The following is a 23,953-nucleotide window of genomic DNA, read 5'->3' as shown; positions in this document are numbered from 1 at the left end:
TTAATTACTTTTGATTTTTGTGGTATCTAGTGCATATTCCCTTAACTTTTCTATACAATCTACTCTGCTATTGCATTTGTGTATACTTTCTACATATCTTAGATTCAAATTACTTTTTTTTTAAATGACATGTTATATGTTACTTACATAAAACTACATTATAAGATTTTAGCTAGTAAAATTTAAAACATAATCAGTATCCATATGTGCAGAGCTTAGTTTTTGTTTTTATTGTGTATAAGATTGTTATTTGAGAAGGTATATATCACTGTGAGTCTGTGACGATGGTATTATTAACCCAAAATTAACATCCCTACCCACATGGCCACACACGACAGAAATTTATAATTTTAATGTTCGTAAAAACATTGTTAGTTCACACTTCACAGCTGTAAGTTTGTAACAACAAAAACTTATACAACATTACATACACAAAAACGAACATTAAGATTAACATGGATCATAACCAGATGACTCCTAATAATCACAAGTTTCAAGATCTCGAAAGGAGAATGCTAAGCTCCTGTCCGTAACAACCCCCTTGGTTCACCATATGAAACGACTCCGAGTCACACGACCCGGTGACTCGCTCAAACTTCGCTCTCAGATACAACGTATCGCCGCTCGGAATCACCCCGGCGCCTACGGAAACAGACTGCATCAGACGGAGAAAGCTGACGTCGTTTTCATTCGTTTCTCTCCTCACCGCAAATCCAAATTTCCTACCGTTGCAATACATAGACCAAACCGGAACGTTAAAGATATTAGACCGGCGGTTGCTTTTGCTCCGGAGAGCGATTCTGAGAAAGCCTTCCTCCATCTCGCGAGCAAGAGCTGCCGTGGGAACGGCTAGTTCGAGGAGGAGGAGAGGTGGAGAGGAGGGATGAGTGTCGTCTTGGAGGCAGAAGCTGACGTGACCACGGCGGTGACCGAAGAAAGTGCCTGTGACTACGCCGGGTTGGTCTAAGGAAGAAGTGGAGGAAGACACGGAAACTGTGTCGTTTTGATCGGAAGGAGGAGGTTGGTACGTGCAACAATATGGGATTACGCACTCGATGAGTGAACGGAGGGTTCGTCGGAGTCTGACTTCACGGGCACAGTCAACGCTCGTTGGAGAGTCGATGATTTGTAGATGACTTCTTTGTTTTCCCAAATCTACCATTGTTCTCATTTTTTTGCTTTTCTTTGTAATCGTGTAAGTGACAAGAGAACAAGGGTAAGGTTGAGGGTATATGTATAGGTGTGAGGTATTAAGATATTATTTTGTTTTTGTTGTTATTTTTTATGTAATGGATAACCATATTTATACATGCGTGTGCTTTCGTTTTCTCTGTTTTCAAGTGATTGTTTCTACCTTAATTAGTGTGTTCACAAAATGGTGGTAAACTAACCTGAATATAGTATTACGTTTCATGTAATTGCGAAACAGGGATCCAAAATTATGTAAATATAATAAATGATGTTGATAAGGAGAAGGGAATAGAGGGAATCGATATAATATAATTGGTTGGCTGAACAAGAAATAGGTCCACTTGTAATCAAGAACCCAATCGATCGATCCCTTTTATTTTTTGGTACTTCTTTGAATTTTCTTTAGTTGATATACTAAAGTCTAACGTATATGACAAACCGTGTTTTACGCTGATATAGTGATATGTATAAGAAATCAAAATATAACTTGAGGGTTTGATTTATGATCCCCAAAAAAATATTCCTAATAATAACGTGAGGGATTGATCGAGTCTAATTTAATTTTCTTTCATATGTGACTTATTCAGTAGACTAATTTATAAATTTTTTGGAGTTGATTGTATACATGATGTACATCTTAGCGTTACTCAATTCTGATTGCATTCTTATAGCTGGATTACTTATTATGGTTGTAAGTTATATCGTTGTATAATGCCCTCAATAGTCAATACTTACTTTTGGAAAACCTTCTCGAAAGATATATCCTATATATATGAATTACTCAGAAAGATATGTTTTGCTTTTTTAGGTTAATTTTTAGGCACTAACAAAATGATGATTCATTGTAATAGAGAGAGTACACATAAAAAAGTAACATGGCAATGATGGGTATTAAGCGTGAGAAAGCCCGTAGAAGCATGCATTCTGTTGAGATGATTGTCTTCAGATACTATATACCGTTATAGTGCCACGAATAGACAGTATAATGTGCTGTTGTGGGGACTATACATTTCCTTTGTCCATCATTAAAATTTGAAAAAATTACTAACCAGAAAGATAAGGCATTAAAGCCTAATTTACGGGGAAAACATGATATATGAAATATTATACCAATCAAGTATCAGCGAAATGATAGTATAGACAGAAAAACAAAACAATAACGCAGACGCCTATTTCAAAAAAAAAAAAAAACAATGACGCATGGCTGCAGCTTAGATACTAGAGAGAGTAGTAGTACATAAACAGAACAATCAGAGCTTCTCAAGAACGGGCCTGTATTATATGGGTTCAGAAACTACTTTGATGGGCTGATAAAAACCTCACTCTAGTATTCTCATCCAATGCAAAATGTATCAAACTAAGCTACGATTCCCATGTCACTTGTGGAGTATGAACAAGAAAATTTCTAAAAGTCAAATCCACGTTTATTTTGTGTCGTCCCAAATTTCAAAATAACTAATTTACTACTATTTGGCTGACTTTAATGAAAATAATCATTCAATGAATGTTGATTGAAAATGTAGATTATATCTTTGAGATAGTTGAAAATGTCTTGTTAACATGATGAAGAAAAATATAGGAAAAAAAAAAAAACGTAGAGCTAATGTTTGGTTACCTAGTCATTGATTGAAAAAAAGCCTCAAAACCTTCTATTTGTCCTCTTTCTCTTTCTTTGTTTCATATTTGATTGGGTCATGTAATCTCGATAGTTTTCATTAACAATGTTGATCGATATCATTTATAAATATAATGTTAAAATATCATATCTAATCAAAATTTTGATATATTCTAGTCGTATGAGGAACATTAGTTAATTTAGTCATTATCTTTTTTTTTTTTTGTTAAAGGGTTTTAATTTAGTCATTGTCCAATGTCCATAAGACTCAACATATATAGTATTATAGTCCATTTTGGTGATTCATATGTTTTCTATATCGGTGTCATAGTAAATTTTGGTTGAACATAAACCGATAAAAACTATTTTGCGAGAAGCTGTCAGGATCCCAGATAAGCAAATATAAGATTAATAAACTACCATAAATATTAGAGATGTAAACAAATCATTCATTAACAATTAGTTTTAAGTTAAAATTATATATCTAGCTCTTAACATAGATCCGAATTTACATGTTTTAGTCCATTATAGAAAGAGAATCAAGGATATATATACCGTATATACATTGAATTAAAATTTAAAAAAAAAAAAGTAATCGAAAGACCGTGATAAGATCGAAGTTTATCTACGGAAATGTCATGAGTCTGCGTCATAATATTGTTTTTCACGAAACAAATTTATTAACTTGATACAGATCGGAGCAACAGTGTTGGCCTCAGATCGGAGCAACAGTGTTTCAGCCACAGATCCGCTTCGTATTCTCTATTGCGCCTTTTCAATTGTCGCTACAATATCTAATAACTAGGGATTTCTAGGAATTTACCTTGATCTGCCTGTGGATGATCCTTGTACTGCAGATTTTGTGCGATATTTACAATCGGAGGAAGAGGATGCGCCATAGCTCGAGATAGCGAGAGAGATTGAGATCTAAGATTCAAAAAAATTGTTTGTAGAGAGTGAGAGAGAGTTATGTTTAGGTTTTATATTTTTAAAAGACGTGAAAGTTTAAAGTATAACATGTAGAAAAGTAATTTGTAAGTTATATTTTACTCATAACCTTTACCCGAGATAATTTTTATTTAAAAAATAAAATAAATTTTTTATTAACTTAATAGTTGATACTGATATATTTAACACATATTCAGAACAAGTCATTATGATTAAGAATGTGAATGTGATAGTTCATGGTTTTAATTAGGGTTCCGATAAAGATTAAAATGAAACAAAGTTTGGATAATATAATTATGTTATTTTACATAACAACGTAATCATTCTCATCATATATTTACCAAGAATCGAATTGGAACTTTCTAAGCACTGAAATTAAATTTATTTATTGTGTTGACAGTTGACAGTTGACACTTTTTAAAACAATTTATTTAAATTTTATAATAGAAAAATGTAAAGGTCAAATAAGGCGATAAGGTTAATACTATAAAATATCAAAAACAGATTTAATTATTTTTATAAAAGAACAAAATGATAAATAATTGCAAAAAAAAAAAAAATTGTGGCTCCCATAAGGCCAAAGTTTGGTTGGTACACTACCAACAAGGCAACAGCATATCAACGGTCCGATCTTACGCGGCGATATAGACCTGTTATTTTCATACACATATATACACCCCATCAAATGGGGTTATATATATGATCAAAGAGAAAGAAAAGGAGTTATATTTCATTGTTTCACTTTTTTCGTTTACTAAATCGAAAAAAAAACAAATTTCATAAATGATTAAAGTAAGTCAATTTACACAGTTCTGCATTCATACCTATTTTCATATGCGTACACACACAAAACCCAAAAACTGGATCGGAGTTAACTATATGATCAAAAAGAAAAAAAAAGAGTTATAAATTTTATTCACTTTTTTATTTTTCTAGACGGAAGAACCAAATTTCATAAATGATTAAAGTAAATCAATTTACATAGTTTTTGCATTCATACTAATGGACTCACATCAAAGATAAACAGCATCTAAGAATTGCCTAGCGTCCAATCTTTTTCCAGGGAACCTTATTTCTAGATAGAAGAATCTATTTTTATTTTTTTTGTAATGCTGGTAATTTTATTTCGTCTTAATTAACATATTTTTAATAGCTTATTTACTTCATTTCATAATTAATATTCCTGAAAATATATTTTTAAAAAAAAAAATTCATATATATATGTAGAGATATCCTCAAAGTCATAACTCAAAGTCATAACGCATGATATTTTTTAATCATCCGGCAAAGAGCACACGTATGTATATGGTATGTAGAGTAGGAGGCAACCGCACCAAATCGGGGGAATGAATAGGTAGTACAATTTCGTTTGGAGTCTTGTACATAAGTTGGTGATATAATTAATTACAAAACATAAGAAGATAATTTCAGTTAATGTTGTCGCCGCCAGATACAACCTGTCATTGTCGAAGACTTGCCGGTCATAGCGGAGGACTAGCCGATAGATTCCGATTTTGTTTACCCAATAGATTAAATTCGAATCTTAGGGTTCACACCAAATTCGAATACAATTGTTTAATAAGATTAATATACACCACGAGACTTTTCAACAGCCCTATTCTGGCTGTGATTCTGTAGTATGCGCCCACAGAAAAAATTTCCTTGTATATTAATTGGCTGGCTAGTTGAGCAAAATATTACCGGGAATTTGTATCACGATTTTTAAGTTGTTCTTATGAGGAGGGACAATGTACATATTTCTTATGTACGAAGTTACAATCATAGATTAGCCGATTAGAGTATATATCTAAGTTAAATTACGTTTTTTTTTGGTACTACCAAAGGCCAAAGATATAGTGTGAGTAAGTGAACGTATCATTGTAAGTTTCTTATTGGTTGAACTATCGAGTTTTCCGTAAGTAAATAGTAATGAGAAGGCTTTTGTTAATAATAGTTTAATACATCAACATCTTACATCAAAAGTGTAAAGACTAAAAACTAAAAAGCAACAAAAAGAAAATTAAAGTCTGAAGCTTAAATTGATTTAAAAATAGACTTCGAAGGTTAAATCCCCATAGGCTGCGAAGCCAAATCTTCCATTATAGTAGTCTCTTTCCGATCCCACCACACCATTAAATAGTAACTATTTTACGTCGGAATACCAAACTTTCTCTCCAAGTCATATTTTACTTTTATTTAACTTTTTCATACGAAAGTTCCATATGTGGAAATTTACAAGGATTTGTTTATCTTTATAACTTTGATTTGCTCCTATAATAATCATGTTTCCAAAAGCGGAGCTTTTGGCCTGATCCCCACGTCTTTATAATTAAATGGGCATTTTACTTAATCCATCCAAACCATTTCATATCATTAGTGAACAATAATAATAATCACAAGTTCATCCTAAAGCATACGTGCATGTGTATAAACAAAAATCTTATAAACCTCGCAAGTTTGCAACAACAGTGTTGTTGTTTTTAAGCTTTCTATGGGTACCGTACACATGTATAAATAATAACAAAATGGGGAGATTAATTTATCACAAAAGCTGTAATTTACACAGAGTGTTTTCATTTGTAACATTACACAATCGATCATTTCCACTAACGATAGTAATTAACAACAACGACAAAATTAAAAAAAAAAATGAATGAAACTTGTAGTGCTCTTTCTTCTACGTAATAAGTGTTTCTTCGATTTATGATGATGGGATCTGAACGTCGTCGGTGGCTTCGTATATAGTAGAGAGTCTCAGTCTAAACGATCGAACCGCCAATTTAGCTCTCCCAGACGTATATCTTTTCAATTTCTGAACCGAACCAGACCGGGAATAACCGTTCACAGCTTTAAACGGCGTCGTTCTACTTTGTAATTTCCCTTTTTCCATCGTCATCGTCTCGCCGGCAGCTCCGACTCTGTTGTTAACGGCGTTAGGATGATTCAGCGTCACGACCGGCGAAATCCTCCCGCTATTACGACGGCGATATTTCCTCCCCTTCTTCCCCTTCCCGGCAGCTTTCTCAATAGCGACGCTAGCTTTCACGGCGAGAGCCGCCATATCAGACGTCGAGAGACGGTACTGACGTTTAGAGACGGGAAGAACGAAATAGATCTGATCCGCTTGAAGAATCTCGTCGGATTCGATCGCTGGAATGAAATCGTCGTAGTAGAGAGAATCGGAGTTACATAGAAAATAAAAAGAAGATGAACGAGACGACGAAGACGAAGAAGACGAAGACGTCGATTCAGATTCAAGAACCTGAGATGCTAACACCGGTACATCGTATTCACGAAGATCGCCGTTAATCGTGACGATTTTAGCCGTCGTCGTCGATGAAGAATCGTACTCGTTTCGATCCACAGATACACAAAGACCCATTTGTTTGTAGCTTTTTTTTTTTTGGTTTGGGGTTTCTTGAAAATAAAAATTTGAATTCTTGATTTGTTGCAGAGAGAAATAGAGAGAAGACGCGTTATGATAAAACAGAGTATGGTTTATTACAGAGAGATGTGGTGGTGAGGATATAAATAGAGGAAACAAAAGTAAAGTGGTGACGTCATCGTTTTACTTAAACCGGAAAAGAACAAAAACGGTTAAGTGTTGTGTTACGTTTTTGTCAAACCGGGAGCTGACGCGTACGCTTAGAGCATTGTTATTAGAGGGTTTTTGACTCTTGTGGAGAGTAGTCTAGTCACAGTCTTGTTTGACAAGGCTTAATATTTTAATATTCATGGATATTGGTTGGATATGAACTGATCTGGTGGCTGGTGGTGGTACGGTCACTGTCCTTACCCAAAATTCATGAACCTTCTAGTTTTTTAAATGTCAAAAGCATTTTGACTGATGTAATTATGTAAACATATCCAAATTTCAAACAATTTTGTTTAGGTAACTTTCCTTTATTTGTAACTAATGTCTTTAGTATACATAGTAAATTGGTAACAAAATCTACTAGTAGTAACTACTGGATACTAAATCAAATCGACCAAAGGATATAGTCAAATGCTTTATTTCAGTGGTTTTCTATGTTACTATTTGAATTTTAATACGTATTTGCACATTTTGATGAAACAAAACATAATTTTGTGTGAAGTAATTTTCCAAACTCAAGATGATTAACGTGTGAATTCACAATGTAGTACTTTAATTTGTATGAATGTATTGTATAGTCACAGTGCCGGTCCAATAATTACGAGTGCCCTATGCAAAACTAAAAAACATGCACTTTATATATTAACAAAAAAAATATAACCAACTGTAGATAAGACTTTATGTTTAATGTTTTGAAATTTTATTAACACAAATTAAAGTCAAAGCATTAGATTTGATGAAAGAGTTTATCTTATAGTTTAACAAAACAAACAATTAACCTCAAAAGGAAAAAAAAAATCAAAATCAAAACCAAAACTAACAATTAACCTCAAAAACTATGACTTTCACTCATATTAAAACCTACATATTTGTAAGAACCTTCAAACATATATAAAAGTTTTACAATAAAATGCCCCTTAAATTTTGGATGTCCTAATCAACTGCTTGAATTGATTGCCCTATGGTCAAATAGTGTGAAATGTTCTAGTAATATATACGCAGATGTGCGTTTAGATAGATAGCCTTTCTGTTGTTCAAAAAAAAAAAAAAGAAAGATAGATAGCCTTTCTTATCCATATCTACGGCTGTACAAATTGATCTAGAAAGTCTAGTAAAATTGTCAACTTCCCCCAACTAGAAGATACGCAAAATATTAAATCGTCAATATAAAATCTTCTCATTCACTGTATTTGTAGAGAGTGCTAATTAATACGTACGTCCATTTTCGTGTATATGGAAACTAATGACGATGTGTGACTTCAAATATCTTGGTGAATTATGACGACAATCGCGGTTTAGGTAGCAACCGTTTTGGGAATTTTTTTAACAGATTTCCATATTCCGGCCGTAAGGATCAAGATATGTCAGCAATGACGCGGCTTCGAAGGTCTCAGCCGTAACACGTGAGTTAAAAATTAGCGATAAGGAGACCAGAAAAAAACAATAATTGAATAAGCGTGGGGAATAAGGAAACCGCAGCAACTATTTTGTTTCCTTCTTTAATGTGAAAGACCACAGCAACTTATATTTGACTCTCACCATTTATCAAAATATAAAATTCAATCCACGTACCAGAAAAACGCAAATGATAAAATCAATTACTTTTATTCGTAAATAAATGCTAGTATTTTCAATTATGTGATTTTTTCTTTCTTTTTCCTAGTAACCCTCGTAATGATTCTTTATTCAAAAAATGTACAGTGGCTTTTGTAACGATATATTTATAATTTTATGAACATTTCCAATCATCTCTATACTAAAAAAATAGTATAGAGTGAGATTTTCCAAACCCATCTCTATTTTTATTTTAAAATAAAATTTTCAATTTTTTTATGTTTTAGAGTTTACACTCAAATTTGAAATTTTTTCATATGAGCCGAGTAGAGTTGGAGATGAACCCAACTAAAAAATAAAATTACTCATTTTAAAAAATGGAAAATGGAAGTACTCTTATCAACTCACGAGATACAACTCAAGTGCAATTTACGTTATCCCTTCTTTTTCCCCAAAGAACTATCACTTTACTCATGCTGCCTTGTACTTGGAAATAAAAATAACTTTACAGAGGAAAATGTACTTCAATAAAAGTTCAAAAACTTTTCCATTACGGAGTCAATTTCATGAAATTTCATGAATGAATGAATGATGTTTAGTTAAAAGTTTATGATAATTAATTTTTAATAAGTCTAATGGGGTTTATAACCTTAATTAATCATCACTTGGGAATCATAGATTTGCTGTCACTTCGCTGTCATAACAGTATATAATGTGCAACTACGTGTGCTTGGATTAGATTAATTACGTTGACATCTCTAATTTTTTTAAAAGCTTCTCGTAGTTCGCGAAAATCACAAATTTGAATTGATTTATGGACTTTATTATTGCATCTTAATCATAGTTTAGTTTCATTCAGTTATTACCAAAAAAACAAGTCCGAAGAAGCTAGGGAACACCGTACGCATTTAATTATTACATTGAACTGTGTAAAGTCGAACAGGTCGCAGGCCATGCAAAATGCAAGGAGGATTCACGTGTTCAACCGTTGACTTGGTAACCAATAGTACCTAGTACGTACGTACCAACTACATTTATATTTAATACTCAATTTCCAACTACATTTACATTACCCAATCCAAAAGTATAATTACATGATACGGTCAAATTAATAAACGATCATACAACGACGCTATAGTATTTATGTATGCACAAACGTACAAGCTATTCGTTCTATCATATTTTACAACGCTCAAATACCACCTACGGTTTCATTCTTATAAGGCTATGAGCTATTTAATTTATAGATGTCATGAGTTAGAACCTCATGATGTTGAGATTATTCAGAGATGAATAGCGATCTCAAAAACTACTATATACATTAGATTTTTAATGTATATATTTGGTAAAAATACAAATTTTATCAATTATTTTAATGTATTGAATAAAAAAAATTAGAAAATATATTAAAGAAAAAATAAAAGAGAAAATTTAGTTGTTTTCTTAATATGTATTAAAAAACCTTAAACGACATGTAATTTAAAATACTGATAAGTATTTTGTTGGACTATGGAAATTGTTAGAATCTAGTTGATTGGAGATGAGACCTCCTGTGGTGTCATACAATGTTCATGAAAGTCTTAATTGATTTCTCAAGTTGATTGAAAGTAAATACATTAATTTCTTTTGTCCTTTACTTGAAGATGTCTTTAAATCTTGATAATGGCAGCTTGCTAAACGCGTAATGTGTCATTTAGTTACAACGGAAATGAGGTAACTTCAGAGAATTCCGTTAAAACACGCTTTGTTGCAGAGTTTTCCAACTTTGCAATTGGCCATAGTACTGGTCTGAGTCTCTGAGATAGTCAATCAACTTAGAAGTTTTATAAATTTACTTCTTCGTTGCTTCCGTTTCAAGATTGTTCGACAAATGATTTATACAGACGTGAAAACTGACGTATAAAAATGTTAACCAAGAAATTTATAAGTATATAGTTTTAGACGTGTGCGTATTTGTTAGAACGGCCACGCAATCACGTTGCTAAGTTTTAAATCTCTTGCACGGCTTCAAATAATGAAATATAGAGTATAATATCCTACTGGAAATTGTACATTAGTTTATGTGTTAACGAAATGTTTGTCCTATTGGTGACGATGATCACGTGCTAATCAGGAAAGATGGGATTTTTTTAATAGACATAGATATTGGTACAATGATCCCAAAATTATTAGATAGCTACCAAAATAGTACCTAAACCGTTTTGTTTAGATAAACCTCCTTGCACGTTTGCCTTTGTTCCCTGCCAGAAAATTTCCTAATTTCTGGTTTATCCTATGTATAACGTGGTCGTGACTCGTGTGCGCACACGGACTTACTCTTGGTTATGTGATATTTTTTGTTATTTTTTTTTGGTAAAACATACTCCTTCTGTTTCATATTAAATGTCATTTTAGAGTTTCTCACACATATTAAAAAAATTATTAAATTTTCTATTTTACCCCTTATTAATATATTAATCAATTTTTTCTATTGGTGTATACATTAAATTAGTAGGGATAAAATTAGAAAATTTACTAAACATCTACATTGGAAATATAAAGTGACACTTATTTTGTAACAGTCTAAAATGACACTTAATATGAAACAGAGGAAACAGAGGGAGTAGAACAAACAAAATAATAAGCCTCATTGGTTATGTAATATGTACTCTGTTTCAAGGACTTAATTGAAACAATTATAGAGATCGATCACAAAAAGGCTTAATATTGGGCTATGAGGTAGATGATTAATTTTGTTATCGATAGTTAGTGGGCTTGCAACGTTGTGTTTCACAAAACAAAGATGATTATGGTCATGACATTGTGTGTGTGTTTTTTTTTCTCAAAGTTTCTCTGATGAAATGTGAAATTTATTTATCAAATAGACGAAAGTCTATAGTTACAAGCTTGGAAATTACAGACTTGAAAGACTAACATCTCTCCGATTAACAATTTGTTTTAAATAAGTTAACTTTTGAAAATAATTTGTTGTATTTGTTGGCATAGCATTGGCCATTGTTAGTTATACATTTTTCAACAGCTTTCAAAAAGATTTTACACCATATTTAAATTTAGATAAATGACCCAATAGTTTAAATATAAACCACTAAGTTACTTATAATAATAGTAAATATGTTTCCTTCGTTTTTGAAATTAAAATTATTTGTCCCAATCGAAAGAGTCATCCCTACTTTCTTCTCCTTTCCACCATCTTGTACGAATCATAGGTCCTTCCCTTCCACCATCTCCAATCACTTGCCACTTACAGAGATCACATTTGTCTCTCCCATCTTTAAAGATTGTAAACCAATGATCACCACCTCCCCTCCACGTTATATGGCAGCGAAATTTTGTAGTGCCTTTCCAATTTACTCTGAATTTGAAAGACCATGCACTAGCGTAACGTATGTGTTGCAATCCCAAGTCATCTTCTGAAGACTTGCAATGTACATTTATAACCTCTCTGTTTCTGACTATATTACCGATCATCACAGTTTTCTTTTGTAAAGGTAACAACCGTCTACCTCTCCCGATTGGTTCTTCCGATGCAGCATCTGAAAAAGCTAACAATGACGACGACACCAACACGTAACAAACAAAACTGTAGATCATCAGTTTATAAAACTGATGACTACAGAAGATAGCCATGATTTCTAATCCTCTTTGGTATGAGAATTGACAGAAGCTAGATAACAATATTTATAGTCCCTGTTTATTTTATTTATAGAATTAAAGATCAGTACAAATATTAATAGTATGCTGCTATCCTTGACAAAGAAGAATATATTTATAGTATATTATTATCTGTTTGACTAATTATAGTTTTGTTGTTTCTTATTCTATTCATATCGAGATCAAATTTCATATCCAAAAATCAACAAATTACTTTAAATGATAATATTAAGGAAAGAGTATCATATCACACCTATTATTTACTCTTTTTCATATATTGTATTACTAACAAATATTATTCTATATAATTCTTTTAATTATGATTTGTACTTTATATATAAGTTATATCATTCCATTCAATAATATAACAAACAATAATAATACAATCCTATTCAATCTATTTACATATGGTATCAGATTTATTACTGAAATCTGCTCTGATACCATATGTAAATAGATTGAATAGGATTGTGTTATTATTGTTGTTATACTATTGAATTGAATGATATAACTTATATGTAAGTACAAATCATGATATAACTTATCTATAAGTACAAATCATAATAAGAAAATAAGTTTCAAATTATCTAACAATCAAACTTATTTTCTTGATACTCTTTCCTTCATATATAGTACACACTCCAAAGAATTTATGAAATTAGTCAAAATTCATAATCAATTAGTCAACATTTGTAACCTAGTTGAAACTGACGATAATACACCGAATCGATACAAGTAGCATACCACGAACCATATATCCTTTTCAAACGTATATTTACAGCCAAAAACTATATGAAAAAAACATATTTCAATCCTTTCTGAGTATATAACCTAGTATCTATATTTATAAAAACAAACAAGACATGATACTACTACTATACTACATTCATATATCTTCAAAAGGTTAAAAAGCAATACTAAGTACTAACCGTATACAACCACATTTTCTAGATTTTTATACATATAGTTAGGTTACTCTTAAAGTTATATAACTTCAGAACGGAGCACGGTGTGGGACTCCCTTACGTCTGCTTGAGTTCCGGTGATTATAAATCGGCGGCGTCCCCGGAGAAAGATTAAAACCGCTCTCATCACCGGAGCTCGAAGACCGTTGATCTCCGGACAAGTAATCAAACTTAACGGTGGAGATGGAGAGACCACTCATGAGACGGTTGAAAGCACACGTCGTCTTCCGTATTTTAGTTGGTGTGGTCGCCTCATCAGACTCCCATTCACCTTCGTACTCCCTTCCATGCTTCCCTCTCAGAGAGAAGGTTAGACTTGGATCATTCCTTCCTCGCTTCATCCCTCCAAGCTATAAAAAAAAAATCACCAAACAACAAAGGTCAATATGGTCATTCCAACATAAACAGAGGAAAACAGAGGAAAACAGGGGAACAGAGAGATTACTTTGCAACCGAGGGAGCAGAAACGGAAAGAATCAAGAAGGCTTCTGCAACAGATTTCACAAGTGTTGGTGACGCCTTTGCCGATTCTTGGCTGAGGACGTTCGTTCAAGAAGACGATCCTTGCGCTGTTGATTATGTAAGTCTGAACACAAGAGATGTCTATGTACTTCTGAATCTCGTTTACCCTCACCACGTTGTGGTACGATGACCTCCGTATCTGCGGATAACATATTAGTTCCACGTTCTGTGAATTGAACGGGAAAGACAAGAACAATGATTTTTGAATATGATGGAAACAAACCTGAAGGACACGATGGTTTCTGTGATTGGACAAACAGTAAGAGCAAAAGGCTTCGGAGCTGCAGTCAAGACAGAACATGTTGCATTCGCTCTTGTTTGAAGCGGCGTGGATTGAACAGGGGACGAAGTAGTTTGCTCTTAGCATAGGGATTAGCCATGGTGGAGGACTCAGATTGTAGTTATCTTCTTCTGCTCTCATCATCGGTCCCTAAAAGATTATAAACACCAAATTCAAAGGGTAGAAATATAAGAATCTACACATTAACTCTTATGGAAAGAAACGAGAGTCAGAAGAAGAAACATTTAATTACCATTGAGCGTCTTGTGATATGTTGTTATAGAGGTTTTCAATAGCCAGCTTGAAGAGTGAATAAGAAGAACTGACCTAAAAGAAGATTGAAAAGACTAAGAAGAGATGTTTTTGATTTAGAGGAGGCGGCGGCGGCAAATAGTTAAAAGAGAAATTGAGGTTTTTCTTGTTTTTTGAAGTCGGCCACCGATATAATTTTTTCAGAGTTTAATTATAATTCACATGAAAATCATATAAATATCCTCTTTTTAAAAATTGTTTATTTTTTAGTTTTCTTTAGTTACTTTTCCTTTGGCCAAAATAAGTGTCTGCTAATTTTGCTTTTTAAAGTCCAGGGAGAGACACACGTATATTGGTGTGCACATGTGTGGGTCTCTCGAGACCCCAGAAGTAAAGGAACTAAAACAAAAAAAAAAGTGTAGTATTCTTGAAAATTCTGACTCATTATTGCTCACCTCACAAATGATGATAAATCTCATTTTTACTATTTCGTGGTCCGCGACAAATATCAAAATTTAGCCGACTATTTTTATTCGGTCCTACATCACTCCCAACGTAGGAAGAGGAAGATATTATTTTCTACCAAATTTGTTGATTGTATCAGTTTAATAATATTCGTTACGTTCAACATTTGTGATAAATATCCACATATAAGTATATTAACATAACTAGTGGTATAATACGGGCCATACGAGAGAAACCGAGAGTGGGTGGATACTATTAAAAGAAGTAAAAGGAACTAATTATATTACCTCTGGTCACATTAGAAACACGTGGCTAGAAGTGAAGAGCCAGAGGGATCGACGGACACGAGGGGAGACAGAACAGAATTGAGGGATTGGTGTAGATTCTGGTCTGAGCCGTTGGATTAAGAGGACAATCTTTTCTGCGTAACGTGGCAAACGCTTTTGTCCTTTTCTAGTTAACCCACATGACAAATCCTAGACCGTCGGATGGAGAAGTTGAGTCGCGGCGTACGTGTGCCACCTCTTTTATAATCGTAAGGTTAGTAAGCGTCTTGTCACGTGATCCAAATGCTAATAGTACTAGTATTTCTTTATTTAACAAAAAATATATATTAAAGTGGTCTTCTTATCATCTAGTGAGTGCTTTTGGTGAAAGTGCTTTCCAGTTTCAGGGTTGTGTCTTGTATGTGATCTAAACTGTTAGCTTTTACGGTCAAAGCCAAAACTAAGAGGATTTGTCCCGAATCTTATATTAGCTGTACGGCTTATGCGTGTGTGTCAAATTGTTCACACATGATTTCTTATAGGCTCACACTGTTTGAAGTTTATGTCGACTGATAAAAAATATAATTGCATTTCTCATAGTATCTTGTTAATAGATATTTTACCAGTTGCGAATAGCTCAATCTTATCATCATTCTTTAAACATATTTTACTGTTATCAGTTGACAAAAGAGAATATCTGCTATTATCATTGTTAATTCTATTTCTTGTTTTAAAATCTCTGCCTAACACCGATTACACCCCGTAGAATCGCTAGGTTTATCCTCTCCATCTTGATTAATGATTAATCTCTACCTAATATTAATTATCTAATTATGCCTATCTAATTTGATTATAACCTATCTAATCCGATTACTTTCCGTTTAGTTTTATATATACTGATTACTTTTGGATCTAAATATAAATAAAATATATTTATTTTTGTTATTTAGACATTTAAATTAAAAGTTTATGATGTTTTATAATAAATGATGTACAAAGTTTCAATGAAAATCATAAAATCTTCTTTTTAAGATTATCTTTTTTTGTGTTAAACCGTAATTTTTAAAAGATAATATTATCTAGTTTTATATTTTATTTGATATGTTTCCTTTAACCTAAACAAAATTATACATATATTTAATACTATATATTTATATTTTATTATTAAATTAATAAAATAATCCTAAAACTAGTCTCCGATTAATACTTGTTTAATCTTCGATTTTCTTGTTAGTCGCAAAGTGCACCCTAACCGCCCGACTGGCGTCCGGAAGATGGTAACGAATGAATAAAAGAGAAGTGTGATCCACGTAATCAGTTAGTAGATATCTATAGAAAATTACACATAACCACCAATTGTTCAATATGTTGGAAGAAAAGTTAACGAATCATATTTTTTTTTTCTTATGATTCTTTCTACGTTCTTATCTCTTTTTCAACTCTACAATAAGCGATTATTGGTCTGTTTGTTTGGTTTTGTTTGTATTTGAAAAAGTGAAAAAGAAAGAAACTTTTTAAGACATTTTGTGGGAAGAAGGTGAAGATAGGGTAAGGCACTGTTGACCGACCTGAACAATAATAGTCAATATCGCACGTAACTCACGTGACACGTTGTGGTTCACTTTTATTTAGCAAGTGGCTAAATACTACTTTTACATAGCATTAAGAAAAGATATTACATTACAAGTTTACAACAATCGTCAAAGTAGATACAAGGAAGAAAACAAGATTCAGTAAATAGCCACAGCTTCTGTGTTGTTAAGAGAGAATAAACTAAAAACTGTAATTAAGTACAAGGAAATTAACAGATTCAAGAATAAAAACATAATTAGCCAAAGTATTAAAAAAACTCGGGTGTTGAAGCTGTCTCTGCGCTGACCCCCAAAACCTGTTTCTTCTCTGTACTCTCTGGCTCATATAAGACCAGTGCGTATTTGATCTCCTTCTCTGTAATGACCAAATTCCCACATGTCTTTGGGTTTTCTCACTTGCCTCCTGTTCTCAGGATCCTTCACCACATTTTTTAACTCTTTCTAACAGCAGTTAATTATACAAACCTTAGATTGAGCCATAATCAAGACCTCCCCAACTGAAGTGAGAGCCTTGTCTGACGATAGGGAAAGCGTGCATAAACACGCAGACACAAACGCAGACTGTAGCAACAGCAAGCATCGAGTGGATGATCGGTGTTGGGAAGAAACGATGTGAACCTGAAACCCTTTTCCGATACTTTAGAGCGACACTTGCACACGTGTTGCAAGATCTCTTGAGCTCTGAGCTTAGTCTCTTACTCAGACCAATCTGATCGATCCCATTTTCGATGTTCAGAGATATTTGACCGTTTCTTTTATCTGCAAGTTTACGAGCCACCAAGGAGTTGTAACTGTGGTTGTTTCTCATTGAAGCATAGCTAAATGGAGTCTGCCCGGTTGCATCGACTAGGGAATTCCAGCAAGACAACCCAATCTGAAACAACGTGAAAACTCGGGTTAGTGAAAAAACAAAGAAGCTATAGAGATGGGTTCTAAATATAGAAATTGTACCTCTTGTGGATCATTAGTCAGGACATCAATCATATCATCAGAACCAGATGTGGAAGCAGCCAAATGCAAAGGTGTGATACCGCCAGGTCCAGCGATATTAGGTAAGAAGATGAAGTTTTTAGTAGAGGGATTGACAGAATAATGAATCAGCGTTTCAGCCATTTTTGTGTTTCTCCTTTTGACAGCGCGGTTCAATAGCTGACTCTCGGCCAGCATATCTAAGGACTCCTTGTTCATCAGACCGTCTTCTCCCAAATTTCTCTCTACCATCATATCCAGGAGAGTTCTTATGAGAGAACAGTAATCTCTCTCAACCGAGCATATGAGCAAAAATTTGAAGCGGGGAAGAGAAAAGTCAGATTCTCCATGAATATTGGATGTCCATTTCCTCTGAAATAGCCAACCGAGCTCATTTAAGAAGCAAAGAACTTCTTCTCTTGATCTTGGACGATCTAAGTTGTGTGCTTGTTCTTCTATTACGTCTTTTGTATGAAACTCGTCTTCAAGGCGATTCAACTCTTTGCAAATCTTGGCATTGGCTATTATCAAAGGGAAACTGTCACCTCTGAATCCATTCCCGACCTGTTTTGACATAAAAAGGAACTGTTAAACTAACATCTTCCAGAAACCAAGACTTACTAAGAAACTTAAAGTTTCGTATTTTCAAAAGTCCTTACCTCAATGAAACAGCGTCCTAGAGAAACAGGGCTTGCACTCTGAACTTTGAAACTACCTACGTTTAACTCATCAAATTTCGTTCTTCTATGTTCTGTTCCAGTTACTTCCATTGATGCGTAGTTACCCATATGCGCGCAACGAAAACTGCAGCATTGGCCATAAGGCTTAGAGGGAAAAAGACAGAAAGATGCAAAAAAAATAGCTAAATCCATACAAAAATTGTTTACCTCATTCCGTCAATAGTCAAGTTTCTACCCCTTACTGTCAAAGCTGTTTCCTCACCGGCTACAACAGCCAACGGCGACACTGTGATCAGCTCTGGTGAATTCAAAGTTCTCCAAAATTTGCTCAGACGAATTCTACCTGTAATATTGCATAGAAATGACTTGGTCATTATCTTGCAGACCATACGCACCAACAGACACAGAGGTATCAGGCTATGAGCACTCACCATCTTTGTATGATGCAAGCTGTCTTCCTGTATTGATCAAAAATCTTGTGTTACTCCAAAAATCTGAATCTTGAACCAAAGAACTAACCCGTTGCTGCAAGTTTTCCTCAAGCTGCAAATAAAACATAAAACCCATTAGTACTCAGAGCAAATTCGGATAGTGTTAACCAATAATTCGACCATTCAGTAAATTCACCCACTTGTTCCCAAGCAGACGCTGACATTGCCACATAGACTGATAAAATAACACAACCAGGCCTGATATAACTCTCCATTTCTGATGGAATGCTAGAAAGCCAGCTATAGATCTGAAATTAAGAATTGCCAACTGTTAGGACTTAATATATATATTTTTCTTTTTCACAGTTTTAGAAGGTTAGAAATGCCGCAGAAGCAATCACCTCTGTTCGCAATGTCCCAGGGAGCTGACTAGGATCTTTTCCAAGTAGTTTGAAAACTATCTTTCCTGTGCGGTCCTGTTTGTAAAACCATAAAAATGGCTTTAGACCTGCTTTACTAAGATCTTGATTTAGTTTACTAAGGGAATAGGGCTTGCTGCATACCTGAGCATCAGAGTTTAGGCTGGGAGGAGAATAATCCGAACCAGATGAGGCATAACCAGATTGATGCCTGGAAACATTAAAATTAGGATTTGCAGCAGGTCCTCTGATCGACGCGCCAAAGAGCTCTAGGGGCATACAACTGGTCCTGGGACTGGGACTAGTGTTTTTGTAATTGTTAGACCTCCTGCTTTCAGGAGAAGTCTGCAGCGGGAAAAACTCCTGCATGACCGGAGACGATGATGGAGATCTATCATCAACAGGGTTACTGCTGGCTGAAGAATAATACTTTGTTGAAGATGCAACTGTTGGTCGACTTTCATCCTCTGGTGAAGAGGTGAATAGTTGTAGAGATAAGCTCGATCTGGTGTCCTGACCGCGTGAATCTGAATCCTGAGAAGGAGAATGGTTACTGCTACTTGTCCTCTCTCCTCCCCCAAAAGAAGGAAACTCCAAAGTTCTCTTTTCTAAATTGGTAGTAGCACCGTGATCAGAAGAAGTTAACTTAGTCTTTTCATTGCTTTCTTTGTTACCAAACCCTCCTTGAGATAACAATGCTATAGTCTCAGGTGCAGATGAGCCTAAAGTTGACGAGAGAACAGCAAGTAAATCCATGGTAGATGGAGAAGAACACCCATCCAAACCATTTTGAGGGTTCATCGCGGAAGGTTGATCCGGACTCTTTCTGGCTAAAACTCCAATATTGTTCAACTTTGAGACAAGATCCATAGGTAAAGGTAAAGCATTGATCTTGTTAAGTATCTGAACAAGTTGTTCTCTTTGAGGCACTCCTGGAGACACGTTGGGTTTAGCTTCATTCCTACCTGAAGGAACACAAAACAGACTTTGTTTTAAAACATGGATCATCTAAAAACAGAATAACCAGAGAGAGAGAGAGAGAGAGAGTGATGCAAAGCCTAAAGTACCTTGTGCACAAGCTAAAGCTGTTAACAAAGCCAGGACATCCATATTAGCGTTAGTAGAACTACCATCACGATTCCCGGGAGCTACAACACGAGAGGTAATCTCTTCAGGCTGCGTTTTCCTCCTCCGCCTGTTATGACCAGCCAATCTACGCCTACAACTTCTCTTTCCCTCATCAAACTCAGAGAGCAGATGAAACCTAACAACCAAAAAGTTCCAATCTTTAAGAACTCAATCATCACTCGCTAAAAAAGGATTGATTACAATCGAAAAAAGTCAGATTCTTTTCACCTGCTACACTGTTGGCAAAACCTCTGCATCTGTTTGCCAACAAGAGCTTTGGTAGCTTTGCTATGAACCTCACAAACTTTATGTCTTCTATGATAATCCTTAGCAATTGATAGATCTTCTTTACAATTATCAACCTGACACTTAGGAGAGTTTCCTCCTCCTCCTCCTCCGCCGCCCCTTCCCGGAGATCCCGACTTAACCTTCTTGTTAGGAGGAGAACTGGTTACAGCCACCGGCGTGTCTTCGAAATCGTTAAAACCACTGGCTAGATTCAAATCAAGCCCTCTTTCTCCTCCTCCTCCCTCGTAACTCAAACCACCGGTATTATTGTTACTACTACCAAGGCGGAGAGGCTCTTCTGCCTCAACTTGTTTAGCTTCAAATCTTTGGCTATCCCACTCCCACGTATTGGGATTCCAATCATTTTTAGGCTGCTGAGATGGCACAAGCCAGTGTGGCTGATGATGATTATAAAGATCTCGTTTTTTTCCCATGGGATTGTGAAATGAAATCGGAGCAGCTACTTGAGGACCTACCTCATCCATTTCTATCTCTCTAAAACTCGACTCTTTTTTTTTTCTTCACCTTTCACAAACTACAAAAATTCAACAAACGAGAATTAAGGGATTTTGAAAATAAAAAAGGGATCTCTTTTATCCGAAAATAGAAGAGAGAGAGAGATCAGATGAACATAAATTTCGTAAATTTGAAAAAAAAAAGGGGAAAATGAACCGACTCTGTTACCTGAGCATAACTCCTCTGCTCTCAATCGTACTTGTGTGTTACACGAATTTCTGATTTTGGAATCGGAGCTTCAAACGAAAAAAAGAAAAGTACCTTTTTCCGAAAATCGAATCTAAGACAAAAAAAAAACAGAGACTTTGTTCAGATTTGAGGCAACTTCCAAAATCGAATCTTCCGAAATTTTCGACCTGAAAAATCGATTGAGAATCGAGGGCTTTCTTCCTTGTTGTGTTTCCCTCTCAAATTTGTGTTCTTTCTCTTCTTTTTTTTGAGACTCTTTCCTTGTTTTCTCTTTCTCTCTCTCTCTAGTCTTCAACTCCTAACCTTTTACGAAACTTTTTTTCTTATTTTGTTCGGCGGTGGCACAAATTGTAAATTCGGATCGAACAAGAGGTCTTTTCTGTAACAGTCTCGCGGAAAAAAAAAATGAAGGATCCAAGATACTTCATTATTTACAGAGAAAAAAAAACAAAGGAAAAAAAAAAACAATAATATATGAAAATACATTTCCAATAATACAAAATTTGTATTATTCATCATCTCTATTCACTACTATTGAGTATTCACGATTTGAAATTTTGAAATTTTTCAATTTTCCTATCAAACATTTTGAGTATAAGCATGTTTTATTATTAGTCTCTCTTTCATTAACGATAATATATACTATTCGTCAATAGTTTGATACGTCATCAGGAAACCAAAAAAAAAAAAAAAAAAATTCAATAGTACTCAGCTTCATTTCAATATAAGGAATACAACCTATTGAGTATTTTGACTATCCTATGTCCACCCAAGTAGTATTCATTATCGTTTTTACGTGTAGATAGAGTTGAGCAGTATTTTAGATAAAAACAAAATGCTTTGTTTTCTTATAAATAATAATTCAACAATGTGCACTTATCAACTAAAAGTAGAGACAAATATACTAGAACGATACAGAAGAAAGAGATTTCGTACACACACAAAAAAAAAAAAAAGAGTATTTGGACCCGAAAATGTGTGTCTACTTTGATATGGACAAATCTCTATATAGGTAAACGAAATGTCAAACGAATCAACACAAAGTCACAGTTGTATTCTATTACACACAGTCAAGCTAGGTCGGTAACGCGAATCACGCTATATAGATAAATGAACGTATAAATTGGGATTTGGGAGTTATCAGTTTTTAGATTTTAAAGCCTACTACTACATGTAGTAGTAATTAGACACACTAATAAGTAAACCATAAATCAAAAAACGCGTCCGCGTTTGGGGGAAGTCGGCGTCACAATAACGGAAGGTAAAAAAGGCCTAAAAGGCTAAAAACACACACCAAACCGTTCCCATTCCACCCAAAAACCTGTCGATATTACAAAGACATAATTATCCTTTTTTACTTTCACAAAATTACGAAACAGCCCCTTCTTTAAATTTAGACAAGAGATCGATCTCTCTCATGTACGGATTTATGTCGCGTGAGTCTGTCTCTTTACGCGGCATGCAACGCAACAACTAGCTTACGGCGCGTGACACATCCGAACACGAGAATAGTCCCTTTTTAGCCTTTTTATCAAGTTAAGATAATTCGTAAATCCTTTTTCTTCGTATCAAGTTTTAACTTTTTTGCTGCTTATATCTCTCTCTTTCTCTTCTGTGATGGAAGTATATGCATAAGATTGTGTGAATGTAAATTAAGATACGTACTACATGTAATAGATTAAAAAGTGGAGAAACAGCTGTATTTGGTACGGAAAGGTAGATGTCAATTTTGATTGGAGAATACTGACAAACCCATTCGTAGATTGATATAGATAGAGAGCTTTGTACTTTACTCTTTTATTACTTTCATTTCTTGTGTACTACCTCTTCTCTTTTCTCTTTTTTTCTCAACCTTTTTGTTTACATATTCATTCACCGTGAATTTGAAAAATATTATTTGTACGAAAAGCATTGGTCACAAGTTTGTACTATCAAAACAACAATTAACCTTTTGTAAAAGTTTCTTACCAAATATCTTTTTTACTAGTATCCAACAAAGAAAACAATTAAAGTCATAAATATTTATCCATACTATTAAAAGGGAAGCATTATTTATAAGGCAAAATGAATCCTGAAATATATGACATAAAATAACCCTGAATAAATTAAAAAACATACAATACAAAAGGGATATTAAAGTAAGAACAATACTTGGGTTCACCCCTAGGGGTGAACCTCTCCATTCACCCCCTAATAAAATAAGGCAATAAAATCTTTATACATTATTATAAAATTAAAAAACTTAAACCGCACTTTAATAAACCCAAACCGACATATATAAAATCTAAACCCTAACCATCTCATTTGTGAACCCAAACCGTATATAATTTCGTTCTACTTATAAAATCTAAACCCTAACCATCTTATTTGTGAACCCAAACCGACATATAATTTCGTTCTAATTGTGAAATCTAAACCCTAACATCTCATTTGTGAA

General features: G+C 34.2%; 4 protein-coding genes across 4 annotated transcripts; all 4 read right to left on the bottom strand.

Annotated features, from left to right (window-relative positions):
* Nucleotides 271–1,366, bottom strand: LOC104713327 (protein MIZU-KUSSEI 1-like). Its single transcript, XM_010430423.2, has one exon. The coding sequence runs from the start codon at nucleotides 1,169–1,171 to the stop codon at nucleotides 494–496; it is 678 nt and encodes a 225-aa protein (XP_010428725.1). The 5' UTR covers nucleotides 1,172–1,366; the 3' UTR covers nucleotides 271–493.
* Nucleotides 6,268–7,240, bottom strand: LOC104713326. Its single transcript, XM_010430422.1, has one exon. The coding sequence runs from the start codon at nucleotides 7,134–7,136 to the stop codon at nucleotides 6,456–6,458; it is 681 nt and encodes a 226-aa protein (XP_010428724.1). The 5' UTR covers nucleotides 7,137–7,240; the 3' UTR covers nucleotides 6,268–6,455.
* LOC104713325 lies at nucleotides 13,272–14,828 on the bottom strand. The gene is made up of 4 exons (XM_010430421.2): nucleotides 14,575–14,828; nucleotides 14,265–14,471; nucleotides 13,965–14,180; nucleotides 13,272–13,869 (listed from the first exon to the last, which is right to left on the bottom strand). The coding sequence occupies exons 1-4, from the start codon at nucleotides 14,575–14,577 to the stop codon at nucleotides 13,549–13,551; spliced, it is 747 nt and encodes a 248-aa protein (XP_010428723.1). The 5' UTR covers nucleotides 14,578–14,828; the 3' UTR covers nucleotides 13,272–13,548.
* LOC104713324 (squamosa promoter-binding-like protein 16) lies at nucleotides 16,922–21,818 on the bottom strand. The gene is made up of 11 exons (XM_010430420.2): nucleotides 21,496–21,818; nucleotides 20,752–21,346; nucleotides 20,463–20,659; nucleotides 19,540–20,360; nucleotides 19,378–19,452; nucleotides 19,177–19,284; nucleotides 18,977–19,088; nucleotides 18,753–18,888; nucleotides 18,525–18,669; nucleotides 17,848–18,429; nucleotides 16,922–17,770 (listed from the first exon to the last, which is right to left on the bottom strand). The coding sequence occupies exons 2-11, from the start codon at nucleotides 21,294–21,296 to the stop codon at nucleotides 17,363–17,365; spliced, it is 3,129 nt and encodes a 1,042-aa protein (XP_010428722.1). The 5' UTR covers nucleotides 21,297–21,346; nucleotides 21,496–21,818; the 3' UTR covers nucleotides 16,922–17,362.

The sequence above is a fragment of the Camelina sativa genome, chromosome 9 (genome assembly GCF_000633955.1).
Source record: "Camelina sativa cultivar DH55 chromosome 9, Cs, whole genome shotgun sequence".
Lineage (NCBI taxonomy): Eukaryota > Viridiplantae > Streptophyta > Magnoliopsida > Brassicales > Brassicaceae > Camelina > Camelina sativa.
This window is presented reverse-complemented; position numbering and strand designations above follow the sequence as displayed.

Excerpts from the sequence above, each read along its gene's own strand:
- LOC104713325 (XM_010430421.2), bottom strand. Across the intron at positions 14,181-14,264 it reads GAAACCATCGTGTCCTTCAG|ATACGGAGGTCATCGTACCA; the intron begins GTTTGTTTCCAT and ends TGTTATCCGCAG. Across the intron at positions 13,870-13,964 it reads TCTGCTCCCTCGGTTGCAAA|CTTGGAGGGATGAAGCGAGG; the intron begins GTAATCTCTCTG and ends TTTTTTTTATAG.
- LOC104713324 (XM_010430420.2), bottom strand. The coding sequence starts at position 21,296 with ATGGATGAGGTAGGTCCTCAAGTAGCTGCTCCGATTTCATTTCACAAT. Across the intron at positions 20,361-20,462 it reads AGCTTTAGCTTGTGCACAAG|GTAGGAATGAAGCTAAACCC; the intron begins GTACTTTAGGCT and ends GTGTTCCTTCAG. Across the intron at positions 18,889-18,976 it reads GCTTGCATCATACAAAGATG|GTAGAATTCGTCTGAGCAAA; the intron begins GTGAGTGCTCAT and ends GCAATATTACAG.
- LOC104713326 (XM_010430422.1), bottom strand. The coding sequence starts at position 7,136 with ATGGGTCTTTGTGTATCTGTGGATCGAAACGAGTACGATTCTTCATCG.
- LOC104713327 (XM_010430423.2), bottom strand. The coding sequence starts at position 1,171 with ATGAGAACAATGGTAGATTTGGGAAAACAAAGAAGTCATCTACAAATC.